This window comes from Camelina sativa, chromosome 12 (assembly GCF_030686135.1).
Source record: "Camelina sativa cultivar CO46 ecotype springtype chromosome 12, ASM3068613v1".
Taxonomy (NCBI): Eukaryota; Viridiplantae; Streptophyta; class Magnoliopsida; order Brassicales; family Brassicaceae; genus Camelina; species Camelina sativa.
The window spans coordinates 13,260,466-13,281,766 of NC_141891.1; the positions used below are offsets into that span (position 1 = coordinate 13,260,466).

Sequence of the window (21,301 nt, forward strand, 5' to 3'; positions counted from 1 at the left end):
GAGGCCTTCGCTCAGCTCAAAGCCTACCTGTCTGAACCGCCGGTTTTGGCTAAGCCCGAGTTCGGCGAGCCGCTCTTCCTTTATGTAGCCATATCGGACAGTGCAGTTAGCGGAGTCTTAGTTCGTGAGGAAAGGGGGGAGCAGGGACCAATTTTTTATATCAGCAAGTCTTTCACTGGATCAGAGTCCAGGTAACCTATGATGGAGAAATTGGCCTTAGCAGTGGTCACTTCGGCAAGAAAGCTGCGGCCTTATTTCCGGTCCCATACGATCGTAATCCTCACGACTCAGCCACTTCGAACGGTGTTACATAGCCCGAGCCAATCTGGGCGGCTAACCAAATGGGCTGTCGAGTTGAGTGAATGTGACATCGAGTTTCGGACTCGAATCTGTGCTAAGGCGCAGGTGTTGGCTGATTTTTTGATCTAACTCCCACTAGCCTCTTCGGTTAGCGGCGATGTCGAAGCCCCGTGGACATTGTACGTTGATGGTGCTTCTTCCAAGACGGGAGCAGGAATTGGGGTCCGCCTTACTTCTCCTACAGGCGAAGTGATCGAGCAGTCATTTCGCTTGGCTTTCAGCGCGTCCAACAATGAAGCCGAATACGAATCCTTCCTAGCTGGCTTACGCCTCGCAGTGGAGATAGGTGTCCGAAGACTTCGAGCTTTTTGCGATTTGCAGCTGGTCACCAACCAGTTTTTGGGGGAGTACGAGACAAAGGATGGTCGTATGGAAGCCTATTTATCCGCAGCCCGGGAGTTAGTCACTAAGTTCGAGGAGTTTGAAATCACCAAGATCCCACGAAGTGAGAACTCCGCCGCGGACGCTTTAGCATCTCTGGCATCAACCTCCGATCCCGCGATGACAAGGATTATCCCCATCAAAGTCATCCAGCTCCCGTGTATCCGTCTAGAGAGTTCAAACGTCGTCACTCGGGCGATTAAAAAACAGTTGGCAGCTGAGGAAGCAGCTCGTAAGGCGGCTGCAGACTCCTTACCGTCAAAAGATCCGGCTCCCGTTATGCCCACTCCGATGGAAGTTCATCCACCTCAAGCTGAGCTAGACGCGAATTCAACTCTGGCCCAATCGAGCTCACCGGTCGACAATCGAGCTATTATCTCACATGCTGCTCCTAGCGGCACGAATTCTAACAGCTGGGAGGCAGATGACTGGCGGAGCCTGATCTGGGCTTACCTGGAAAAAGGGGAACTCCCAGCTGACAAATGGGCAGCTAGGAAGCTCAAGATCGTCAGTGCGCGGTACTGCGTTCACAACGGAATACTTCTACGCCGAAGTGTAGCTGGTCCTTATTTAACTTGTGTAGCTGGTAGAGAGCCCACGATGCTGATGCGAGCTGTCCACGACGGTCCCAATAGAAATCACTCCGGAGGGCGGACTTTGGCTTTTAAAATCAAACGGCAAGGTTACTTCTGGCCTACCATGGTCACGGACTGCGAAAAATATTCTCGGACTTGTGAGAAGTGTCAGAAGCATGCCCCGTCAATTCATCAACCTACCGAGCTCCTGTCTTCAGTGTCCGCACCTTACCCATTTATGAGGTGGTCGATGGATATCATCGGTCCTTTACATCGGGGACCAGGAGGAGTTCAGTACGTGCTCGCTCTTACTGACTATTTCTCCAAGTGGGTGGAAGCAGCAGCCTACGCGAAAGTAACAAGCGACGAAGTGGAACAGTTCGTGCTAAAAAATATAATCTATCGCTACGGGGTCCCTCACGAAATCGTCACGGACAATGGTCCGCAGTTCATCTCCTCGAAGTTTGAAGAGTTCTGCGCGAAGTGGAAGATTCGACTCAGTAAGTCAACTCCGCGTTACCCGCAAGGTAATGGGCAGGCCGAGGCGATGAATAAGGTTATTCTTGCTAATTTGAAAAAACGGCTCGACTCTCGCAAAGGGCGCTGGCCAGACAAGCTGCAGGGCGTTCTTTGGGCAATCCGAACAACACCTCGCCGGGCCACTAGTGAAACACCTTTCTCCCTGGTCTACGGAGTCGATGCCGTAGTCCCAGTTGACATAGAGGTCCCCGGAGTCCGTACCTCACTGAACCCACTCCGAGCTGAAGAAAATGAGGAGTTCCTACAGGATACTCTCGATACAATCAACGAGCGTCGGGACCAGGCGTTAGCTCGAATCCAGAATTACCAGAACGCGGTAGCTCGATACTATAACTCCAAAGTCCGAGGCAGGCCCTTGGCAGTGGGCGACCTTGTCCTCCGGAAAGTCTATGAAAATACCGAGGAGCTCAATGCAGGAAAACTGGGAATTAATTGGGAAGGACCATACAGAATTACTCGCGAAGTCCGAAATGGAGTTTATCAGCTCGAGGATCCAGAGGGAAAACCAGTCCCGAGGTCTTGGAATTCTCTACACCTTAAACTTTTTTACAGCTAATTTATTTGTATCGAACTACGATTCAGCTTGATCCCGATAAGGGTACGTAGGCAGCCCAGTTCGGGTCCAGCTATCCATATTAATAAAACTTGAAGTTTTCTTAAACTTTTTTGTTAATAATGGTACGCAAAAAAAAAAAAAAAAAAAAAAAAAAAAAACAAACAACCGAAGTCTGACTTCGTATCCATCAAAGCCGAGGTTAACCTCGCAAAACCTAAACCGAAGTACTCACTTCGTACTCAGCTTTACCTTAAAAGCTTACTGTTGCGAAAACTCTAAACCGAAGTTCTCACTTCGTATTCCGCTTTTAAATCAAAGCGTAGTTTCGCAAATTTCTTCTTAAACCGAAGTACTCACTTCGTACTCAGCTTTACCTTAAAAGCTTACTGTTGCGAAAACTCTAAACCGAAGTTCTCACTTCGTATTCCGCTTTAAAATCAAAGCGTAGTTTCGCAAATTTCTTCTTAAACCGAAGTATTCACTTCGTACCTAGCTCTACTTATTAGGGTTGGGTGCCATTTTCGAACTATTTAACCGAAGTTCTCACTTCGAGTTCATTTCTGCTCGTCATCTTTTCAAAACCAAAGGTTGTGGAAATTTAGTTCGCATGGAATAACAAAATTTTTTATGGAGTGGTCACCACGACCAAAACACTCCAGAGAAGTCTGAAAATAAAAATTACAAACGGGGGGCAACTCGTGCCAAAACAACCCCAAAGTAAAAACTAAGGATTAGGGAGGGGAGGATCTGACGCCGCTTCGGATAAGGCCAGGCCCATTTCTGCGAGCTCCCCTTCCGACCTGGTGTTCGCTAGATAGTCGTCCACCCCCTGATTCGAGATCTGCCCGAGGTTAGTACCAGACTCATCGATCGTGACGCTAAGCGGATTCTCGTTACACAAGAGATCGGGCGTATCCGCCAAGAGGTCTGAGAATACAGCGAGGTCGAGATCACGGGGAGTTACCTTTGAAACCTTTTCGTCGGCTTCCTCCTCGTCAGTTTTCAGGAGCCCGAGCTCGGCCTCCATATCTTGGATCTCGCCCCTGGAGATCTCCTCGACCAGCATTCGGTTAGCCCTGATCTCGGCAGCTCGGATCTGGAGCGGGGCTAGTTTCTCCCTTTCTTCGAAAGTGACCTTTACCTCCTCAACCAAGGGGCGGAGAGTTCGCCTCATCGCCTGCCTTTCTTCCCTCCGTACCCTTTCAATCTCGCAGCTGTTGCCAACTTCGAGTAACTGATTGCGGAGCTCGATCTCGTGCAGTCTGTTTTTTGCTGCCTTGGCATCTTCCGCCGCCTCAAAGTAAAGGTTCCCCGCCTTCTTCAGCTTGTCGCGGAGGTCTTCATTAGCAACCCCGAGGTCGAGCACCTCTACCTCAGCCTTCTTCATCCGAGCTCGTATCCGCTCGGCTTTCGCTACGGTGTCAGCATTTTCGGCTTCCAGACGGGCATATTCCTTTACCTGAGCTTCTAGGTCGGCAATCCTTTCTTGAAGGAGATGCACTTCGGAAGATGACGGGGAAGCGAACAATTGCTCCTCATAGGAAGCCACCGAGGAGTTAAACTCGATCATTAGCTGAAAATGGCAGCTTAGTAAGCAACTGTCTGGCAAAAAAAAATATATATATATATATATACTTACCTCGCCGATTTTATCCGCGAAGCGAAAGAAATTCGCACAGTTGACCTCGGTCATGTCAGCAAATGCCGGAATTCGAACCCCGGGTCGAATGTAGCTCCTCATTAGATCGGCTGGGGATCCAGGGGGGGACTGAAAGATTTTCGAGCAAAATCATTTCAGTCATCAACTATCGAACAGTCAAAAAAAAAAATAATAATAATAATTTTTACCTCGGGCGGAATGACGTTGTTCCCTCAGAGGGTTTCTTCCAGAGGAATCTCCGGAGTCTTTTGGCGGTGGGGCCTCCTTAGATCTCCTCTCCGAGGAGGGACCCCTGTCTTTGGAGCTGGATCTACTTCGCTCATCCCCTGATGGGCCGGTGCGGGCTCGCCCCTTTTCGCGAGAAGAGGAGGCGGTCTCAGGCTCCTTCCTCTTCTTTGATGAATCAGTTTGCTGACAGGAGGCCTCAGCAGAGGTTTTCTTCAGTGCTGGAGGGGAAGCAGCGATCTCCCGCGGCTCATCACTAGGATCAGCAATGACAATCACAGAAGGAATCAATGGGCCAGCAGGAGCCCTTGTTGATTTTGTGCCAAGCTCGGGAGAGCCAGCTGGAGGCACGGAAGTCCCGCTCACCTCGGGAACGGTGGAATTCCTGTTAGAAATGCGAGCTTTGCCTTCGGCGAGGGCCATCGCCATCTGTTTCTTTGCCTCTTTTTCGGCAGCTCGGCACGCCCTTTCTTCTCTGTAATTCATCTCCGAAACGCTTAAGGGGGTGGAACAGACGAGAGAACGCCTTCCGAGCCTCGCCGTGGACTCTCTAATTCTTTCGCAAGAAAAAGAGTCCCAAGCAATCTGTCCCTGGCTGCAGAACCTCGAGAAGAACTCTGCGAATGTGGGGCAAAGCAATCCGCGCTCAAAGTGATCTGAAAAAGAAACAGCAAAAAGGTGAGACGGGACGACAAGCAACACCTAATCTGGACCTAGCAAGGAACTCTGTTCTACCGATTTTCGAAGTCCACTTCGATACGTGCGAACACACGCGGTGGCCGAAAGTGAGCTCGTTAACCGGGAAAAAGAAGTAGGACTTCCGCCACTTTTCATCCTTCTCGGGCAGATCGTCAAAGACCTTTAGCCCGGAAAGCGGGCTTACGTAAAGCTTGCCCTTGGTACGACCAGTCTTCACCGTGTACACCTGGAGGAAGTCGGCCAATGACAGCTGGTAGTTGAACTCCTCCCCTAGAGTTTGCAGGCACAAGACAGTCCGAACAAAGTTAGGGCACATCTGAGGAAGAGCGAAGCCCAGTTCGAACATCATCTTCACGATGAGTTCGGGAAGGGGGAATGACAGACCGCACGCAGAGAAGAAAATCTCGAACGCACAGCAGTACCCTGGAGGGGGGTTCTCCGGAGACTCATGCGCCTCCGGAAATCTGATTTCCACCTCCGACGGAATCCCGGTGGATCCTCTAATCTCGGCTATGTTCTCCGCAGAAAGATTCGACGGTTGGTGGGGGCCGAAAACGCCCGGAATCAAGGGTTTTGCGGTTTTTCCCGATGAGGATTTCGGTGGAGACATGCTTTTCCGGCAAGAGTGAAGAAGTTTACAGAGGAAAAGAAAGAAAATTGGAGAACAGAAAATACAAACACAATTGGGGATTAAAAGTGAAAGAGAGAGAAGCCGAGTTTACCTTTATACACGGAACCAGGGAGCAATGATTACCTGGGGAAGTGAAAGGTCTCGCACCGTTTTCTCTCTCTCTTATACTTAACACGCCACCTAGTGGGCCCCGAGTCTTGTTCGGGAAGGCAATTCCCATCATTACCACGATCAAATCGTGGAGATATGGGAAATATTCAGTTTCCCGAAATTGATCGCTTGAAGGTTAAAATTCCCCCGAACTGTTCAGCTCGGAAGACTTGGGGGGCAACTGTTGTACCCACGATCTGCCATCTCGGACAATAGGTGAGTGGCCTAGGCCGGGTTCGTCTACTGGCCAAGAGCGAATTAGTGATCGGCCCATCAAGCCCAGAGAAAGGAAGAGAGCGCGGAGATGCTTCGTGCTGGCCAGTTCGCAGCTCGGTCTCGGTCAAAGATTCCCGCATTCAAGATGATTAATTAGACCGCGCAAATCGCGTCCTATTAATGGTGCATTAATTTAGTAATAAATTGGTCGGTATAAATATGTAAGGGGGTGTCAGTTGTAAAGGATCGAATATTTTTTCCAGCAATAGCAATACAAGTTCTAATTCTCAAATTCTCTCAATTCAGTTCGGAACTGTTTTACAGCGATAAGCTCCCCCACAATTTAAATCACTTCGGAAGGAGAAGCTCGTTCACAGTTCTCACAAATCTGTAACAGTCCCAGCCACCCATCCATCCCAAAACAGTTTCAACAACTCAGTTTCTTCAAAACACATTAAAATAACTAGTAGAATCTACTTCATTCAATCCCCCAACCAAAAAGACATCGAATTTCAAATGGAAACAACTTGCTGTGAACCTTGAACGTCTCTTTCGCGATCTTGTCAACAAACTTGCACTCCAAGAAAAAAAAGTGAAAAAATTACAAGATTTTTGATCCATGAAGCAGTGTGACATAAGAACACAACTCGGCACGACCCTACACTTCTTTTAAGGTTCCAAAAGTCCACAAACAACAGCAGTTTCTAGTTTGGATCATTGTGAAAGATAACTCTAAAATCATTTGTTATCTCAAGGCCGGTATTGAGCTTTAAATACAGGTTTAACCAATTAGCAAACCAAAATCAACTAGTTAGCTTCTTCATACATTAGAGAAATCCACAGATAGAAATTACATAATACTAGAAGAGATTATAGAGTCATATGACAGACATAATGGGGGATAAGAAGATGAAAGAAACATATATATATTTATGAAGATGGATGATATAGCACAAAATCAATCAGACTTGTACTAGATCATTAGTAGAATTGATCAAATCTTGGAGGGTGTCAAGGACGAGTTGCAGCCGATCCTCTAATTCTTTAGGAAAAGCTTCTCTTCTCCACTCCCTTTCGTATGCAACAGTTTGCATAAAACGCTCGACGTCCTTTGAATATTTCTCATCCAGTTTGGACAACATCTCCTTTAGATGTCTCTTCCTATCCTCCTTGCTTCTCATTTGTTTCATCCGCTCCTCATGTAGCTTGTCACATTCCTCATTAAACTTCTCCTCTCGGCGTTTCGCAATCTTCTCCAAACCCTCAGGTTGGTCTTTCACGAAACCTTCGCATGCGTATTCCAATAGCCTCGACTCCACCACTTTTTTAAACCCCTGGCACAACACACCATCACATTCACATTCACACGTTCACATCCAAACACAAAGTTTTCTAATTTTGGAATAAAAATTTTAGTGGCCAAATATATAAAAACTGACATAATTTTGAAATAGTATGAAGTTACTGAGTCCTAAGTATTTGGGAAGAAGGTCTCTGCAGCATTCTAGCGGTTTCGAAACTATGAAAGTGTCTCCGTTTGGTCCCCACGAGATGATTGAATCCGTTGAAGGTTCATCAACCATCTTATACACTTTGGCCAAGAACTCGACGCATCTCTTTCTTTCTAGAGCTTCAGGATCCATTATTATTAGTATCCCACAGAGACCACTACAAGATCTACAACAAAAAAGAAAAACAAATTATGAACAAACCCGACTACCTTCAAGATCTACAAAAAAAATTGATGAACAAACTCGATTCTTTTTTTTTTTTAGCACAAACAGATTCATCATCAACAAAGCAAACAATTTTACGGATATTATTTGCTCAGTTTACCTTTGAATTGGATCTTCAGATTAGGGTTTTTCTTCAGAGAACGCTATTCAGATGATCTTGCTGCTGCGACGATAACCAACAAATAACCCTAAAATCGCCGACCCCCTCTGTTAATTTTATGGGCCATTACTCATTTGGGCCCAAATCAATATGGCCCCAATTTCATATTTCAGTAAAACACTATTTGAGTATGAATTTCCTTTTCTCTCGAGTATGATTATAGATTAATTCTTGAATGTTGAGAATTGAAGGATTAGTTTTTTTATTTTTCAAGTACTTAATTTTTCTTGTGTACTGTTTTTTGAATTATTTATAAAGGTTCTGTGTTTCTCTTCCATTCATTGCGACAAATGCTAAAGTGTTACTTTTGTTCTATTAAATAAAGTATAATTCTTTTTTTCTGCCTTTATTTTTGAATCCTCTTTTTAAGGTTTTGTGTATCAAAACTTTTACCTCAATTTTTTTAAAAAAAACAAACAACGAGAAGAATTATACTTTATTTAAGAAAAAAAGAGGAAACACTTTATTTGAGAAAACTTTTATAGCTACGAATATTAATTTTAACCCAAAAAAACAAAAAAAAAACAAGAATCTTAAGTAATTTGGTGGTATTTTTATTATTATTATTAATGCCGAATCCATATGCAATTGTGCAATAAGGCAATAATGATTTAGAGCAGTTCTACGATACATATTCATCGGACTCAGGCATTGTCAAGCGCCAATGTATTGCGTAGGTGGTTCCTATGCATACCAACATAATAGTCTACTTCACATATCTCCTCGTTCAACCTTAACTTCCGAGCAACAGCAAAGAGCGTGGGAAAGTTGGAACTGTCAAGTACAGAGCAGCTCTCAGGATTCTCCATGATGATGTAATAGTTAGGCATTTCAGTATTCATGACTGCTTCACATGCCCTAGTCAGAATCTTCGATTCATCTACTAATTCAGGGGCTACGAATACTGGGGAATTCATAATAGTTATTGCGATTGATAAAAATTCTCTCGTGTCTGAAGAAAGAATGTTGGCCACACATGAACAAACACCACCAAAAGAATCTTCATCATTGGTATGATTGAGAATACCTTTCAGAACAGCTTTCCGGATCTCATGGATCTTACCATAGGTGGACCGTAAGTAATCCGAATGTTCCTCATCATTGAACACTGACACATCTTCTCCTTTGCTCGGAACATAACCAGCTGCATTAAACAGTTTTTTCAGACGTTGAACAGAGATGGCTTCAGCATCATTCTTGTAAAGCATGATCACTAAGTAACCAAAGAAAGCGATCGACTTTTTGGGTTCTACCACCTTTGGTGGAACGATTAAAACCGTTTCTTGCGGCAGCTGAAGGAAAACTTATCGTCCGCACACTCCGACCCATAGCACGAACAGCTAGTTGCAAATCATCTGTTACTTCCGGCACTAAGCAACAGATCCCTCCAAGGTAATAGGTCGCTCTCTGATCCCTGTCTGTCAGATACGCATTCTTTGCACACTCAAGACTCAACTGAAACGCCGCATAGTTACGATTGGCCTCTGTTGTTGCAGCAGATGATGCATCACCAAGAATCATATCTACTTCCATGCTCATACTTTCAGAGAGAAGTTTGAAATCGAAACAGAACTACGTACTTTGTTTGTTGGCTTTAGAATAGAAGATCTCTATGATTAAGAGTTTTGAGTCGAGAACGTTTTATAAATACGGAAGGGATGGAAGTTGGAACGTTGATTGGAGTGACGTGACACTTCGTTACTTGTGTTGGGGTGAGTTGAGTACATTGCATGGACTCGAGTCTCAATATATTGTTCATTTGGTCTTTCCAGTTTCCTTCGTCTCCGGTGGGATTAATGCAAACGGGGTGTTGTATGCGTGGTTTCAAAAACTAGTTTTTCTACCTTTTCGTGTTTCAGTTTCAACTTAAATTTTCCTATAAATATGCATTTCACTTTATACAGTTATCTAATTTATTTTCTTTTATTAGTATTTGTTTTCCGATTTTATATAGAAATAATATAGATCTACTAATTCATGAGAGACCGACATCTCCAATTTTCACATAAATAATTCGACGAATTTTTTATCGCTAAGAATCTTATAATTTGGTATTGCTTATTATGCTTTTTATGCAATTAGTTGTGTGCTGTATCTATTAGTATTTCATTTGCACGCGGTTTTCGGATCGATCATTCTAAAATTTCTAATCATTTAACTGAGATCCCTCCCCATGTAGCTTCCTTTAGTTAACAATTATTTTCTTTTAGTTCCTTGAAATGAAATTAACTCTTCATTTATCCTTCAAATGGAACATTAAACAATGTCTTCATTTACGAATACGTATAAGTTGCTCGTGATCTCATAGAGAAAGGTCTGACTTTTAGTTTTTGTCACTTTAGCAAGAAAGAAAACTCATAACATGTTTTTGGCTGTTGCGCAGCCACTCGCTCGGTGAGCAGTGCACCGACACTTTTTAGTCCTCGTGCCAAACTATTTAAATATCTCTGATCACAATTTAAATATCTCTGATCACAATTTAAATAGCTTGTTTATCTTTGTGATCAAAGATATTTATATCTTACAAAGATAAACAAGCTAAGATAAGAATGTGAAAAAGACGCACGTTACTAGATTGATGATAACTTGTAAAACTAAATATCTGAATATTTATGCATAACTAGTTGTATCTTCAACTTCCAAGAATAATAAATTTTATCAACTGGTTAAACTAGTTAAATCTAGTTATTCAATCGGTAAAAACTTTTCTAATAAAAGAGAACATTTGATATATAGAAAACGGATCGTCGGATCCTATAGAAAACAATTACGTAGTTTAGTTTCTTGACGTTGGATAACCTAGCCTGGCGAATCTATTAACACACACGCTATGCCCAGTCACAAGTTTCTTATAAAAAATAAAAAACCTTTTATACAAATTAAAGCAAAAGAATAAAAAAAACAAAAAAAAAAAGCAAATTAAAAAAGGAGAAAAAAGTCATATTTTTTATTAGCAACTTGTGGATGTATCTATATAATGAAGAAGACAACAATGGCTGGCTTCCATAAAACTTCTAAAGCTCTCTCTCTGTTTCAGATTCCTCTCTATCCATTTCATTAACACCAAAAGAAAAGAAAAAACAAAACTATTCTTCTTCTCTCTAAGCAAAGAATAATTTAGAGGACTCCATTTTCATAAGGTATGCTTCGTTTTTCTGATTTTCCTTTTTTTTAACCTGAATTTATTGTAACCTTTTATAGTTCTGCATTTTGATCTGTACTCTGTACTTAGATTGTGTTCATTTAATGGAATTAGTTACGGCATTATAATACAATGGAATATTTGGTTTTAGTCTTGTTAGTTGTTACTTCGAAGTTAGAACTAAATTACCCATTTAGGAATCAAGAAGACTGCAAATTAAATTTTCCTATCATTAATGTGAATGCCATATGAGTTTTCTCGGCGAACTGATATGATTCAACACATTTCTTTGCGATCCAACAAAATGAATATTATGATTCTGTAAACTACTATATTCTTACAAAAGACAAGATGATGTGAAAGGATGTTTTTGGTATCTAAAAATACTAATATCCCATAATAGCGATTATTAGCAATGTTTAACAACGGATTAATATAGATTTGTAATGATGATAGTAATTGTTAGTGGTCTACACACTCTGAGCAAGGTAATAATTACAGACAACTAAAAAAGTTGGTATGAGTAAAAAAGCTAAAAGATTTCAAAACACGCACATGGAAGATGGATATGTCTTTTTTTGGTTTGTTTTGTTCTGGTGATTTACTTTTTAATAGTCTAAATTTTCAATAGAAGTAATCATGTCGATTAGTCGAATCCGAAAATAATGGGATAGAATGATATCATTCATTTTACAAAATAAAATAAAATCATAATAATTGGAAATTACACTGTAGCTCTGTAAGATACAATGTAGTTTATTTTATTCCAATCGAGATATAATTCGTATAACTATTATTGTTATAAAAGTAATATATTTGTCAGTCCTCATCTTACTATATTAAGCCATAATTTACATTGAAAACAAATACTATAGGCTTTCATTGGTAACATCGCATAATGGCAGAAATAAAAAAAAAATAAAAAGTTGCAGAATAAAAATCGCAGAATCAATTATTATGTCGACTGGATAAATATAGCAGAATAGCATAAACTAATTTCCAATATTAATTATACTTAAGATTAATAATTTCTTATATATAATATATATATATATTTATGTATTTCGACACATTATAAAACAATATCACATATCATCATAGATATTAAACATTTAAAATACTACTAGAAAGTGATATGTTTGAAGGAGATGGGGTTGTAGGTGTAAAATCCATAACAACAGATTTTTCTTTTTGATGATGATGTTGTTACAACTTACAAAGATGAGTACTTAATTTATACAGAGTGACTTATATGTGAACAAGTAAAGTTTGTAATTAATAAGATAAGTATAATATATTAAATGTAAGACACATTGGTTGGAAGAGAAACATTCGTTTGAATTAGTAACTTGTTGCTATTGACATGCATTAAGTTTTGGTTGATTACTAGCTGTTGTTATTCTTGCTGTTGACATGCAAGGACTTGGATTCTGCTGTGCTGGCGTTAATTCTCCGGCAATTAATGGAAAATTTAGATAGTTTAGGCAAAAGAACGGGTAAACACACACTTATTTGCCTAATCAACATGCATGTGTATTTTTTAGGCAAAAAAAGCAAGTTAGTTTTTGCCTTTTCTGAAATATTAGGCAAAATTTTATGAATATGGTAAAAAAACTTGCAGAATCGCATTAGAGAAAACGCCAATAGGCGATTATGCAAGCTACCGAAGCATCGAATTTTTGTTCTAATTAAAATCTTAAACTAATCGAAGCTTGTTTATTTATCTTGATAAAACTGTTATAGATCAATGGGGAGGCTTAAGCAATGTTGGTCAAGTCTGCTAGTGTTGGCAGTGGTGGTGATCGGTACCGGAGCTGTTCCCATTACGTATCTCCAGAGCGCCGTGGCTAAAGGAGCCGGTAATATGCAATAACGGTTTACATACATATTTTATTTATATACAAAACAAAAATTTGCATTTATATTATAATCAGGTAATTCAATAAGTTATTAAGCATATTCGTTTTTATTTAAAATTTATGTAGTGTGTTTGGATGGGAGTGCACCAGCTTACCATTTCGACAAAGGGTTTGGTTCAGGAGTTAACAATTGGATCGTCCATATGGAGGTAGGAAACTTAATATTGTGGCAAAATTTGAATCACTTAACCCATATATATTTAGTTCTTTATAGTTGTGTGATTGGTAAGAACTTAAAATTCTTTTGGTGGTTATTGATCATAAACAATTTAATGTTTATTTAATTTATCTCGCTGAAATCAAATTCAATGTAAAATATATAGAGTAAAGATGGTTGAATCGAATTTGAATGTAGTGTGTGTGTGTGTGTTAGGGAGGAGGATGGTGTACCGATGTTGCCTCATGTATTGAGCGTAAGGGTACAATGAAGGGTTCGTCCAAATTCATGAACAAAGACTTTGGTTTCTCCGGTATCTTGGGTGGCAAGCAAAGCACTAATCCAGGTCTAAACTAATACTGTATTAAACTCTCCTATATATATTTTCTTTCTAATGATTTACGTTTTGCATAAGAGCTATACTCGATTAGTTACTTGTGTCGACCTCTAGGTCTGTCTTTTCTTATTATAAGATGGGTTTTATTTTCTTTAGATTTTTACAACTGGAATAGAATCAAAGTACGATATTGCGATGGATCATCCTTCACCGGAAATGTAGCAGCCGTTAATCCGGTAATTTAGTAACTCGATTCTAATATATATATAACATATTGACCAAGTTTTGGATTTTAAATCCTAAGTAAAACATGTTCAATAGTATGTATGAATATGATTTTGCAGGCTAACAAGCTGTTCTTCCGTGGTGCACGAGTCTGGCGTGCAGTGGTTGATGATCTTATGGCTAAAGGAATGAAAAACGCTCAAAACGTATGTTATATGTTCATATTTCATTCAACATGAACATGTCTCTTTCTTTTGTATCAAAAATTTTAAAAATTCTTAACTTCTTATAACTAAATTAGATATACAACTTTTCAGGCGATACTCTCTGGTTGTTCAGCCGGAGCATTAGCCGCGATTCTACACTGTGACACGTTCCGGGCCATACTTCCCCGAACAGCTAGAGTCAAATGTGTTTCTGACGCTGGTTACTTCATACACGGGTATGTGTACATACTCTAGCTTAATCTAAATTAGGAGTTGGGCAAAAAAAAAGCATATGGAACCAAACCAAAAGTTTATATCTAATTATTGTCACTCATGGAACTGGATTTTATGAAACAGTAAAGATATCTCAGGAGGATCATATATCCAATCGTATTACAGTAAAGTCGTCGCCCTCCACGTATAACTCTTTATCTAATACCTCTCAATCGTTAATTATCTTAAAATCATGTAAACAAATCCTAAACTCATTTTTGCTTATTTTTGTTTGTTTTTTTCCAGGGATCTGCAAAGAGTCTTCCTATTTCTTGCACATCAAAAATGAAACCAGAACTCGTATGTACTAAAATCTCGACATTTTTTTTTGGCATCTATGGAGTGTTGTTATTAACGTACGTGTATTCTCTTATTGTTTTTGTGGCAGTGTTTCTTCCCGCAATATGTGGTTCCTTTCATGCGAACACCACTTTTTGTCATTAACGCCGCCTTCGATTCATGGCAGGTACGATACATATTACATACATGATATGTTTACTTATACAAAAACATTCATTTGATTGTAAAAATATACACAAAACCGGATACATATATTTAAATTTGGTGATTTTTTAATTTCAGATCAAGAACGTTTTGGCACCAACTGCTGTTGATAAGCGCAAAGAGTGGAAGAATTGTAAGCTTGATCTCAAGAAATGTAGTGCCGCTCAGCTCAAAACCGTCCAAGGTGAATTAAAACTTCTATAACTAAACCGGATTTCGGTATTATCTGTATTCTATTTCGGTTTATGCTAGTAGCTGTGTTAATTCTGAATTTTTTGGTTTGGTTTTTGGATACGATCAGTCTGGTTTTATTTGATTTAAATGAATAGTAAGTGATTAAACCGGATTGGTTTAAACATTATTCAGGGTTTAGAGACCAGATGATGCGTGCATTGTCACCGGTTCACAGTACACCGTCGAGAGGATTGTTCTTGGACTCGTGTCACGCTCATTGCCAAGGCGGAAGCGCTGCTTCTTGGTCCGGTGTCAAAGGTCCCCAAGTTGCTAACACGGTAAATTACAAAGCTTTCAGAAATTTATAAAAATCTTTCATTTCATCTTTACACTTATGGTTTTAATTTCGATTGTAATTTTGTTTCTTTGCAGAGAATATCAAAAGCAGTCGGAAACTGGTTTTATGGTCGGAGTGCATTCCAGAAGATAGACTGTCCATCGCCGACCTGTAATCCCACATGTCCTGCAATCTCTACTGAAGACTAGTATAATCATCTAAAAATGTTTCATTTGTCTAAAATTTTCAATTAAGATCGACTTATTGGGTTTTGTTTTCCAAATCATTGCAATTTTTATTATATCGAGGAATAAAGGATATAAACAATTTGAATAAAGAGTGTATTTTTAACTTTGATTTTAAGATTGATTTTTGTATTAATCTGAAAAAAAGTTAGTATAAAATTTATACGAATTCCAAGAGAGAGAGAGAGAGAGAGAGAGAGAGAGAGAGACTGAAGTCACTGTAGTACTCAATTTTCTCGGGTTTATAGGAAAGTAAGAGAACCCTAAAAAAATCATTGCTTTAACTTTGGAAACTCATCGATGGATTCGGCGTTTGTGGACAGAGCTTGGGACAAATGGGTTACTACGGGTAACGTTGGTTCTTCTGGTAAAGTTTTCAGATTTTTTATGCTCTCTCTCTCAATTATGGTTTTTTGGGAAGAAGAAGAAGAAGAAGAACCCAGAAAGAAAGAAAGAAAGATTCTTCCTTTTGGTGATTTGATTGTTGAATTTTATTTTTGGTTCAGGGAATCCATTGAAGGCTGCTATTTTGATTAACTATGATCCTTCAGGACCTTCTCGTCTCGTATCAACAATGTAAAGCTAATTCATAAAACTTCATACTCTATCGCTCTGTGTTTCTGCTTCACTTATTATTAGTCTTGAGGCTCAATTTTGAGTTTTATATTGCAGAGCTGAGCAAGAAGGGATCGATCTATGTCCAGTTGACTTAAAGCAGTTCCTTGATTTTATGAGACGTGGCAATCTTCCTACTGAGACCTTTGTTCTTGGATCCAACGAATGTAATGTTTTCTTTGCTTTTTTCTTTTCTCTTGTGCTTGGAGAGTATTTTTGTGGTTTGATGATAATAGGATTTGGAATCTGCAGACATAATCACATCTATTCACGAGAATTGGTTTGCTGCTCGGTGCTTAAACACTGCCCAGCCTGCTGGTGAAGGAGCTATTGTTATGCAGACTGCGGCTTACGTGTTGGTTGCTCTGTGAGTTCACTGAAACACTTTGCTCAATTGCATATTTTACTCACATTTTTCAGTCCAAAAGGAAGATGGTTATGATTTCTTCTTCTTGCAGGTATGATGGATCAATTGGTTCAGCTTCTCAAGCTATGGCCGCTGCTGATCACTTTGCATCGCAACTCAGTCGGAAAAACTTCTAGCTTCTTCATCTTTTGCTAAGATCACATTGTTCTCTGTCTTTTATAGTAATCAGCTTTGGCTATGATTTGTGAAGGATCTTTGAGTTGCGATAACTGGCTTTTCATTTTATCTCATCTCTTATAACTAGGACAGTCAGATATCAATTGGTACAAGCCTGTGAACAACCCATCTCTGCATTATACATATCACCCTGCAGTTACCAATTAGAGTAAGTAAGTGTCCATTTCAGAACCATTATGTTGTGTGAGAACAGATCATCATCAATATCATTAGACAAGAGATAAACCCTCTTAGAGAAGCATAGAGAAGGTTCAGTAGCGAAAAGAAGCAGTCAGTTTGATTAGCTGAAGTAGCAAGTATCGAGAAATAATTTTTCGTTCATTCTCATCTTTTATAACTAGAGAAGTCAGAAATCAATTTGGTACAATCCTGTGAACACCTCATCTCAGCATGTACATTCGTTTTGATTCAGTTCTAGTCCTGTAAGTATCCGGCTTCTTGAATTTTGATATCAGAAGCTTCGAACTTCATGTCAGAGTAATCAATGTGGCTCAGGTAATGGTAACCGTGTTTGTGAACGTCTCCGCGACATAGTGAATACATTAACCATTTAGAGCAACTGAGAGCTCATTACAGTAAGAACAGAGAGTTGCTGATCATGAATGAACCTAAAGCATACAGAAGATTAATGGATGGATGAAATGTGAAATCAGAGAATGAAGAAATTTATTAAAAAGTTTCTAAATGTTTCAACTAGTATTTTCTTTTAAAAAATCATTAAAATTAAATATAAATATTATTATTTGTTTGCCAAAAAAAGAGAGAGAGAAAGATCCAAAAAGGAAGAAACAAGATTAGATGCCCTGACTTGTAACCATTAGTTTCTATAGAGAACATAGAGGTTGGGGTTGTGCTTGAAAGTGAAACTTCAGGGCCTGACAAGAAAAAAAGAAAGAAAAAGTTTGTATCACATGATGCTTTCTTGTTGTTTTTTGTTTGTATAAAATTCCACACTTTGATCATCACTACTCACTCACTAACCAGGGTATGCTTACAAATTGGCTTGGACTGTGTTTTAAGAAATAGAAAGGAGTGTGTCTTTTTGTTGTTGTTGTTTCTATTTCTTAGTTGATTCTAGTATTATTCAGATCAAAACATCTATGACAAAAATTAACATATTCTTGCAAGTACACTTAGCTACAAAAAAAAAAACTATTCAAGGGAAACAAATCTTTGCCATCATCGAGTATTTTTGTAAGATCTTGCACAATTGATTTACTTCAATTATTAATGACAACAATGCTTAAATTAACACTAAACAAAAGACTTAAAAGAGGAGTAGCTGAAAATAAGGGACCCTGCCATTGACGAAACTGAGAGAACTCTTTTGACTAAATTGCTCAAATCTACTTCCCATTAGACTTGAGCACAAAATAACTTTTGGTTTACTTTACAGTTACACATACATAAATAGTGATTGTACACATTATAATTCAGTTTTTTGTAAAAAAAAATCTGTATAGGAACAAAAGATACAACAAGGTACACTGCAGTGAAATGCATAGTCTGAGACTGTTTCAACCTATTTAGATATTTAATACATACACATGATCAAATCAAACAACCAACCAACTTTATAAGTGACATTTATTATGTTATTTGGTTACGTTACTAACATCATTAATTGCACAATTTATTCCGCACTAACGGTACTAATCGAATTGGTTCTGTTTCTTTACTACTTCCACAATCCACATCATTTGTTCTCTTTAACAAATTCAGAACATTACATTATCTCAAAATGGAAAAGAACAAAAATTGAAACACTAAATAAAAGAATCTTCTTCAGTTCACATGTTTCCAATAAATCTTCTCTTCATCTCTTTTGCACAACTAACTTAACTTAATCATCGTCATCTACACAGACACATAGCGTACTGTTAATCCCTAATTCCAACTATTATCAAAAACACACGTATATAACAACAACAGTGTAAAGAGCATAACCGGTATAAACCGGACAATAGATTAGCTTCACAAAACCCAACACAACTTGGTAAAAATGAGAGTTGACTTTTACCCTTTTTACGAGTTAAAATCCGTTCACTTTGAATCTCATCATCGTCGCAACCTATCCAAAATTAAAACAATCAAAGCATAAGAATTAACTGTTACAACAGATTTAATAAATCTTAGAACTGATTACACCAACAAAATCACTATCATTTCAAGCCCTAGATCTTTAAATTCAAAACTAAAACAAAGATTGGGGCCAACAAAACAGAGATTAAAGATTATAAAAAAGGGTGAAATCAGATCAACATAACAACAGATTTCAAGATTCAAAGAAAAAGAATGTAAAAGAGAAGGAGATATATGTATATTCCAGATCTGCTGATTGGATAAGTGAGTATGGATTAGTGCACGGTCGGGGGCTCCGATTCAGTTGATGCAAGGCAGGATCCAATCCCTGCTCACAAACCAATAAAGAAAAAGGGGGCACGTGTGGCTGTGTCAGCCAAATTGGTTCCCGACCTGCACCAAGCGAATCCGAGCCCGACCGTGAGAGTTGAGTTGAGTTGAGAGAGAGAGAGATAAAGGAGGAGGAGGAGGAGAGATTTAGGCTTTTTATCATGTAAGAAGGAAGCCCTATGAAAACAGAGACAACCTTAGCCTCAGCTGTAGTAGGGTATTTATTACAGGTTAAGACCACTCTTTCACGGACACGTGTTCTTCTTCTAAAGACATCTTTGCTTTTCACACTGTTGGATGGGGGGGGGGGATATATGATAAGAGAGAAGAGAAGAGAAGATGAATTCTCCGACCTTTGTAAGTAGATTTCTTTCTACGCGAAATTACGGAAACGCCATTTAGTGATATGAAAGTATAAACCACGTGAGCGTGATCTGTACTGTACTTGTCTTGTCACGTGGACTACTTCTGGGCGTGGGGTGTCTTCCCCCACTTTTTGACTTTCTTATTATGTTGATAATCCTTTTTAACCTTTTTTTTCTTGTAAAACTTGGGGTTTTTAAAAACATATATATTACTCCCTCTTGATAAATGGATGTTTATGAGTTTTTACCCATTTTAAAAAAATAATGATTATTGTTTTAAAATAAATTATTTTCTCTCACTAAAAAGATATTATTTAATTATAAACTAATAACAATTTAGAAATTTAAATATTTTCAATAATTATTTCTTGAACTTTACAAAATATTAACTTTAGTTAATTTAAAATTATAAAAAAATTATTTTTTGTAGGACAAAAAAATATCCCAAAACATTAATTTATCAAAGATAGAGAAAGTATTGATATGCTTGTAAAATTCAAATAATAATTGTTTTAGTGAGCAATCTCTATCGAAAATATTGTTTTAATGGTTAAAAACCATACAAAACGATAATTAATATCTAAAAATATTATTTTGAATTTTATTTGTATTCTATTTCTTATATTTTTTACTATTTTATTACTTTAAATTTTTGTCTAGTATTATCATTTAGTTTTTCATTCAGAAATAATATTTTGGCAAAGTGTTATAGTGGTAATAGTTGAACGACTGAAAATCAGTCTATTATTTATTAAAATGTCAACTTTTTGTCGTTATCTCTTTCTGTCGCTAGTTTTAGAGACGCTAAAAAATTTAACAATTCTTAACGGTCATTTGTGATTCCTAACAAACAACCATTTTCTGTTCTTTTTTATGGAATCAAAGATGTTGCTGTTTTTTTTACACAAAATGTGTTGCACGTTCTTTTTGAATAATCGTGTTGCACGTTTTTCTTGAATAAAACGTGTCGCACGTTACTGAACAAAATTAATATTATATATTCTATATCAATATATGATCATTTATTCTCAAATATTTTTAAACTAAAACATCATTTAATATCTAAAACTATTATTATGAATTTTATTTGTATTCTAATTCTTTTTTTTTTTTACTATTTTGTTACTTTTTAAATCTTTTCTAGTATTAAAAATAAATAATTTTCATTTAGTTTTTCATTCAGAAATAATATTTCTATAATAATCTATTTTGAGAAAATGTCGCAGTGGCAAGTGTTGAACGACTAAAAAAATTATTTTTTATTTATTTCATCGTTAAAATGTCAAATTTTTGTCATTATATCTTACCATCGGTAATATCAGAGATGCTAAATAATTTAAGGATTTTTAACGTTCATTTGTGATTCCCAACAAACAACTATCTTCTGTTCTTTTTTTTATGGAATGAAAGATGTTACTGTTTTTCTTGAACAAAACGTGTTATATTTTCTTCTTGAATAATTGTATTGCACATTTTCTTTAATAAAACGTGTCATATATTACCAAACAAAATTAATATTATTTATTCTATATCGATATATAATCATTTTTCTCAAATATTTTTAAACTAAAACATCATTTAATATATACCAAAAAAATACGAATCAACCAATGAAAAAACAATTTACATTATATAGATTATTAAAAAAATAAAAACTAATTAGTGTTGCATTGAATAATTGATATTTGAAATGATCATCCAATTTAAAACATAAAATTTTCGCTAAAAGATCAAACAAAAATCATCTTTTTAACAAACAAACAAATAAACAAACAATCATCTTGTTAAAATCATCTTATGTATTTCATTTTTAGGTATTAGTAAAACTCAAATGATAAACAAAATTAAAAAAAAAAAAAAAATTAGTAAAGTTGTAAGAGAGGAGCACCTTAACATT

General features: G+C 37.8%; 4 protein-coding genes and 1 long non-coding RNA gene across 5 annotated transcripts; 2 read left to right on the forward strand and 3 right to left on the reverse strand.

Moving 5' to 3' along the window:
- Nucleotides 1-201: 201 nt before the first annotated feature.
- On the forward strand, nt 202-2,412 carry LOC147930479 (uncharacterized). The gene is made up of 2 exons (XM_087476886.1): nt 202-358; nt 440-2,412. Exons 1-2 carry the CDS (start codon nt 202-204, stop codon nt 2,410-2,412), a joined length of 2,130 nt encoding a protein of 709 aa, XP_087333012.1.
- Nucleotides 2,413-3,136: 724 nt separating this feature from the next.
- Nucleotides 3,137-5,606, reverse strand: LOC147930480 (uncharacterized). Its single transcript, XM_087476887.1, has 4 exons — nt 5,000-5,606; nt 4,261-4,953; nt 4,052-4,161; nt 3,137-3,985 (listed from the first exon to the last, which is right to left on the reverse strand). Exons 1-4 carry the CDS (start codon nt 5,604-5,606, stop codon nt 3,137-3,139), a joined length of 2,259 nt encoding a protein of 752 aa, XP_087333013.1.
- Nucleotides 5,607-6,782: 1,176 nt separating this feature from the next.
- Nucleotides 6,783-7,967, reverse strand: LOC104731627 (uncharacterized). Its single transcript, XM_010451056.3, has 3 exons — nt 7,830-7,967; nt 7,433-7,670; nt 6,783-7,327 (listed from the first exon to the last, which is right to left on the reverse strand). The coding sequence occupies exons 2-3, from the start codon at nt 7,634-7,636 to the stop codon at nt 6,956-6,958; spliced, it is 576 nt and encodes a 191-aa protein (XP_010449358.1). The 5' UTR covers nt 7,637-7,670; nt 7,830-7,967; the 3' UTR covers nt 6,783-6,955.
- A 2,803-nt stretch (nt 7,968-10,770) lies between these two features.
- On the forward strand, nt 10,771-16,675 carry LOC104731629 (pectin acetylesterase 7). The gene is made up of 18 exons (XM_010451057.2): nt 10,771-11,029; nt 12,775-12,890; nt 13,017-13,099; nt 13,324-13,453; nt 13,601-13,680; nt 13,789-13,875; nt 13,987-14,111; nt 14,233-14,293; nt 14,395-14,448; nt 14,537-14,614; nt 14,731-14,836; nt 15,019-15,164; nt 15,259-15,298; nt 15,704-15,775; nt 15,915-15,984; nt 16,081-16,190; nt 16,276-16,390; nt 16,482-16,675. Exons 2-18 carry the CDS (start codon nt 12,779-12,781, stop codon nt 16,564-16,566), a joined length of 1,554 nt encoding a protein of 517 aa, XP_010449359.2. The 5' UTR covers nt 10,771-11,029; nt 12,775-12,778; the 3' UTR covers nt 16,567-16,675.
- Nucleotides 16,676-18,280: 1,605 nt separating this feature from the next.
- On the reverse strand, nt 18,281-19,232 carry LOC104731631 (uncharacterized). The gene is made up of 2 exons (XR_758628.2): nt 18,648-19,232; nt 18,281-18,484 (listed from the first exon to the last, which is right to left on the reverse strand). It is a non-coding gene; the product is annotated as an uncharacterized LOC104731631 (long non-coding RNA).
- Between the last annotated feature and the right edge of the window lie 2,069 nt (nt 19,233-21,301).

Coding starts and splice junctions, on each gene's coding strand:
- LOC104731629 (XM_010451057.2), top strand. CDS start 12,779: ATGGGGAGGCTTAAGCAATGTTGGTCAAGTCTGCTAGTGTTGGCAGTG. Junction 13,876..13,986: donor GAATGAAAAACGCTCAAAAC/GTATGTTATATG, acceptor ACAACTTTTCAG/GCGATACTCTCTGGTTGTTC. Junction 15,299..15,703: donor AAACTGGTTTTATGGTCGGA/GTGCATTCCAGA, acceptor ACTTTGGAAACT/CATCGATGGATTCGGCGTTT.
- LOC147930479 (XM_087476886.1), top strand. CDS start 202: ATGGAGAAATTGGCCTTAGCAGTGGTCACTTCGGCAAGAAAGCTGCGG. Junction 359..439: donor CAAATGGGCTGTCGAGTTGA/GTGAATGTGACA, acceptor AACTCCCACTAG/CCTCTTCGGTTAGCGGCGAT.
- LOC147930480 (XM_087476887.1), bottom strand. CDS start 5,606: ATGTCTCCACCGAAATCCTCATCGGGAAAAACCGCAAAACCCTTGATT. Junction 4,162..4,260: donor ACAACGTCATTCCGCCCGAG/GTAAAAATTATT, acceptor CTGGATCCCCAG/CCGATCTAATGAGGAGCTAC. Junction 3,986..4,051: donor TCGCGGATAAAATCGGCGAG/GTAAGTATATAT, acceptor TGCCATTTTCAG/CTAATGATCGAGTTTAACTC.
- LOC104731627 (XM_010451056.3), bottom strand. CDS start 7,636: ATGGATCCTGAAGCTCTAGAAAGAAAGAGATGCGTCGAGTTCTTGGCC. Junction 7,328..7,432: donor TCATACTATTTCAAAATTAT/GTCAGTTTTTAT, acceptor GTGTTGTGCCAG/GGGTTTAAAAAAGTGGTGGA.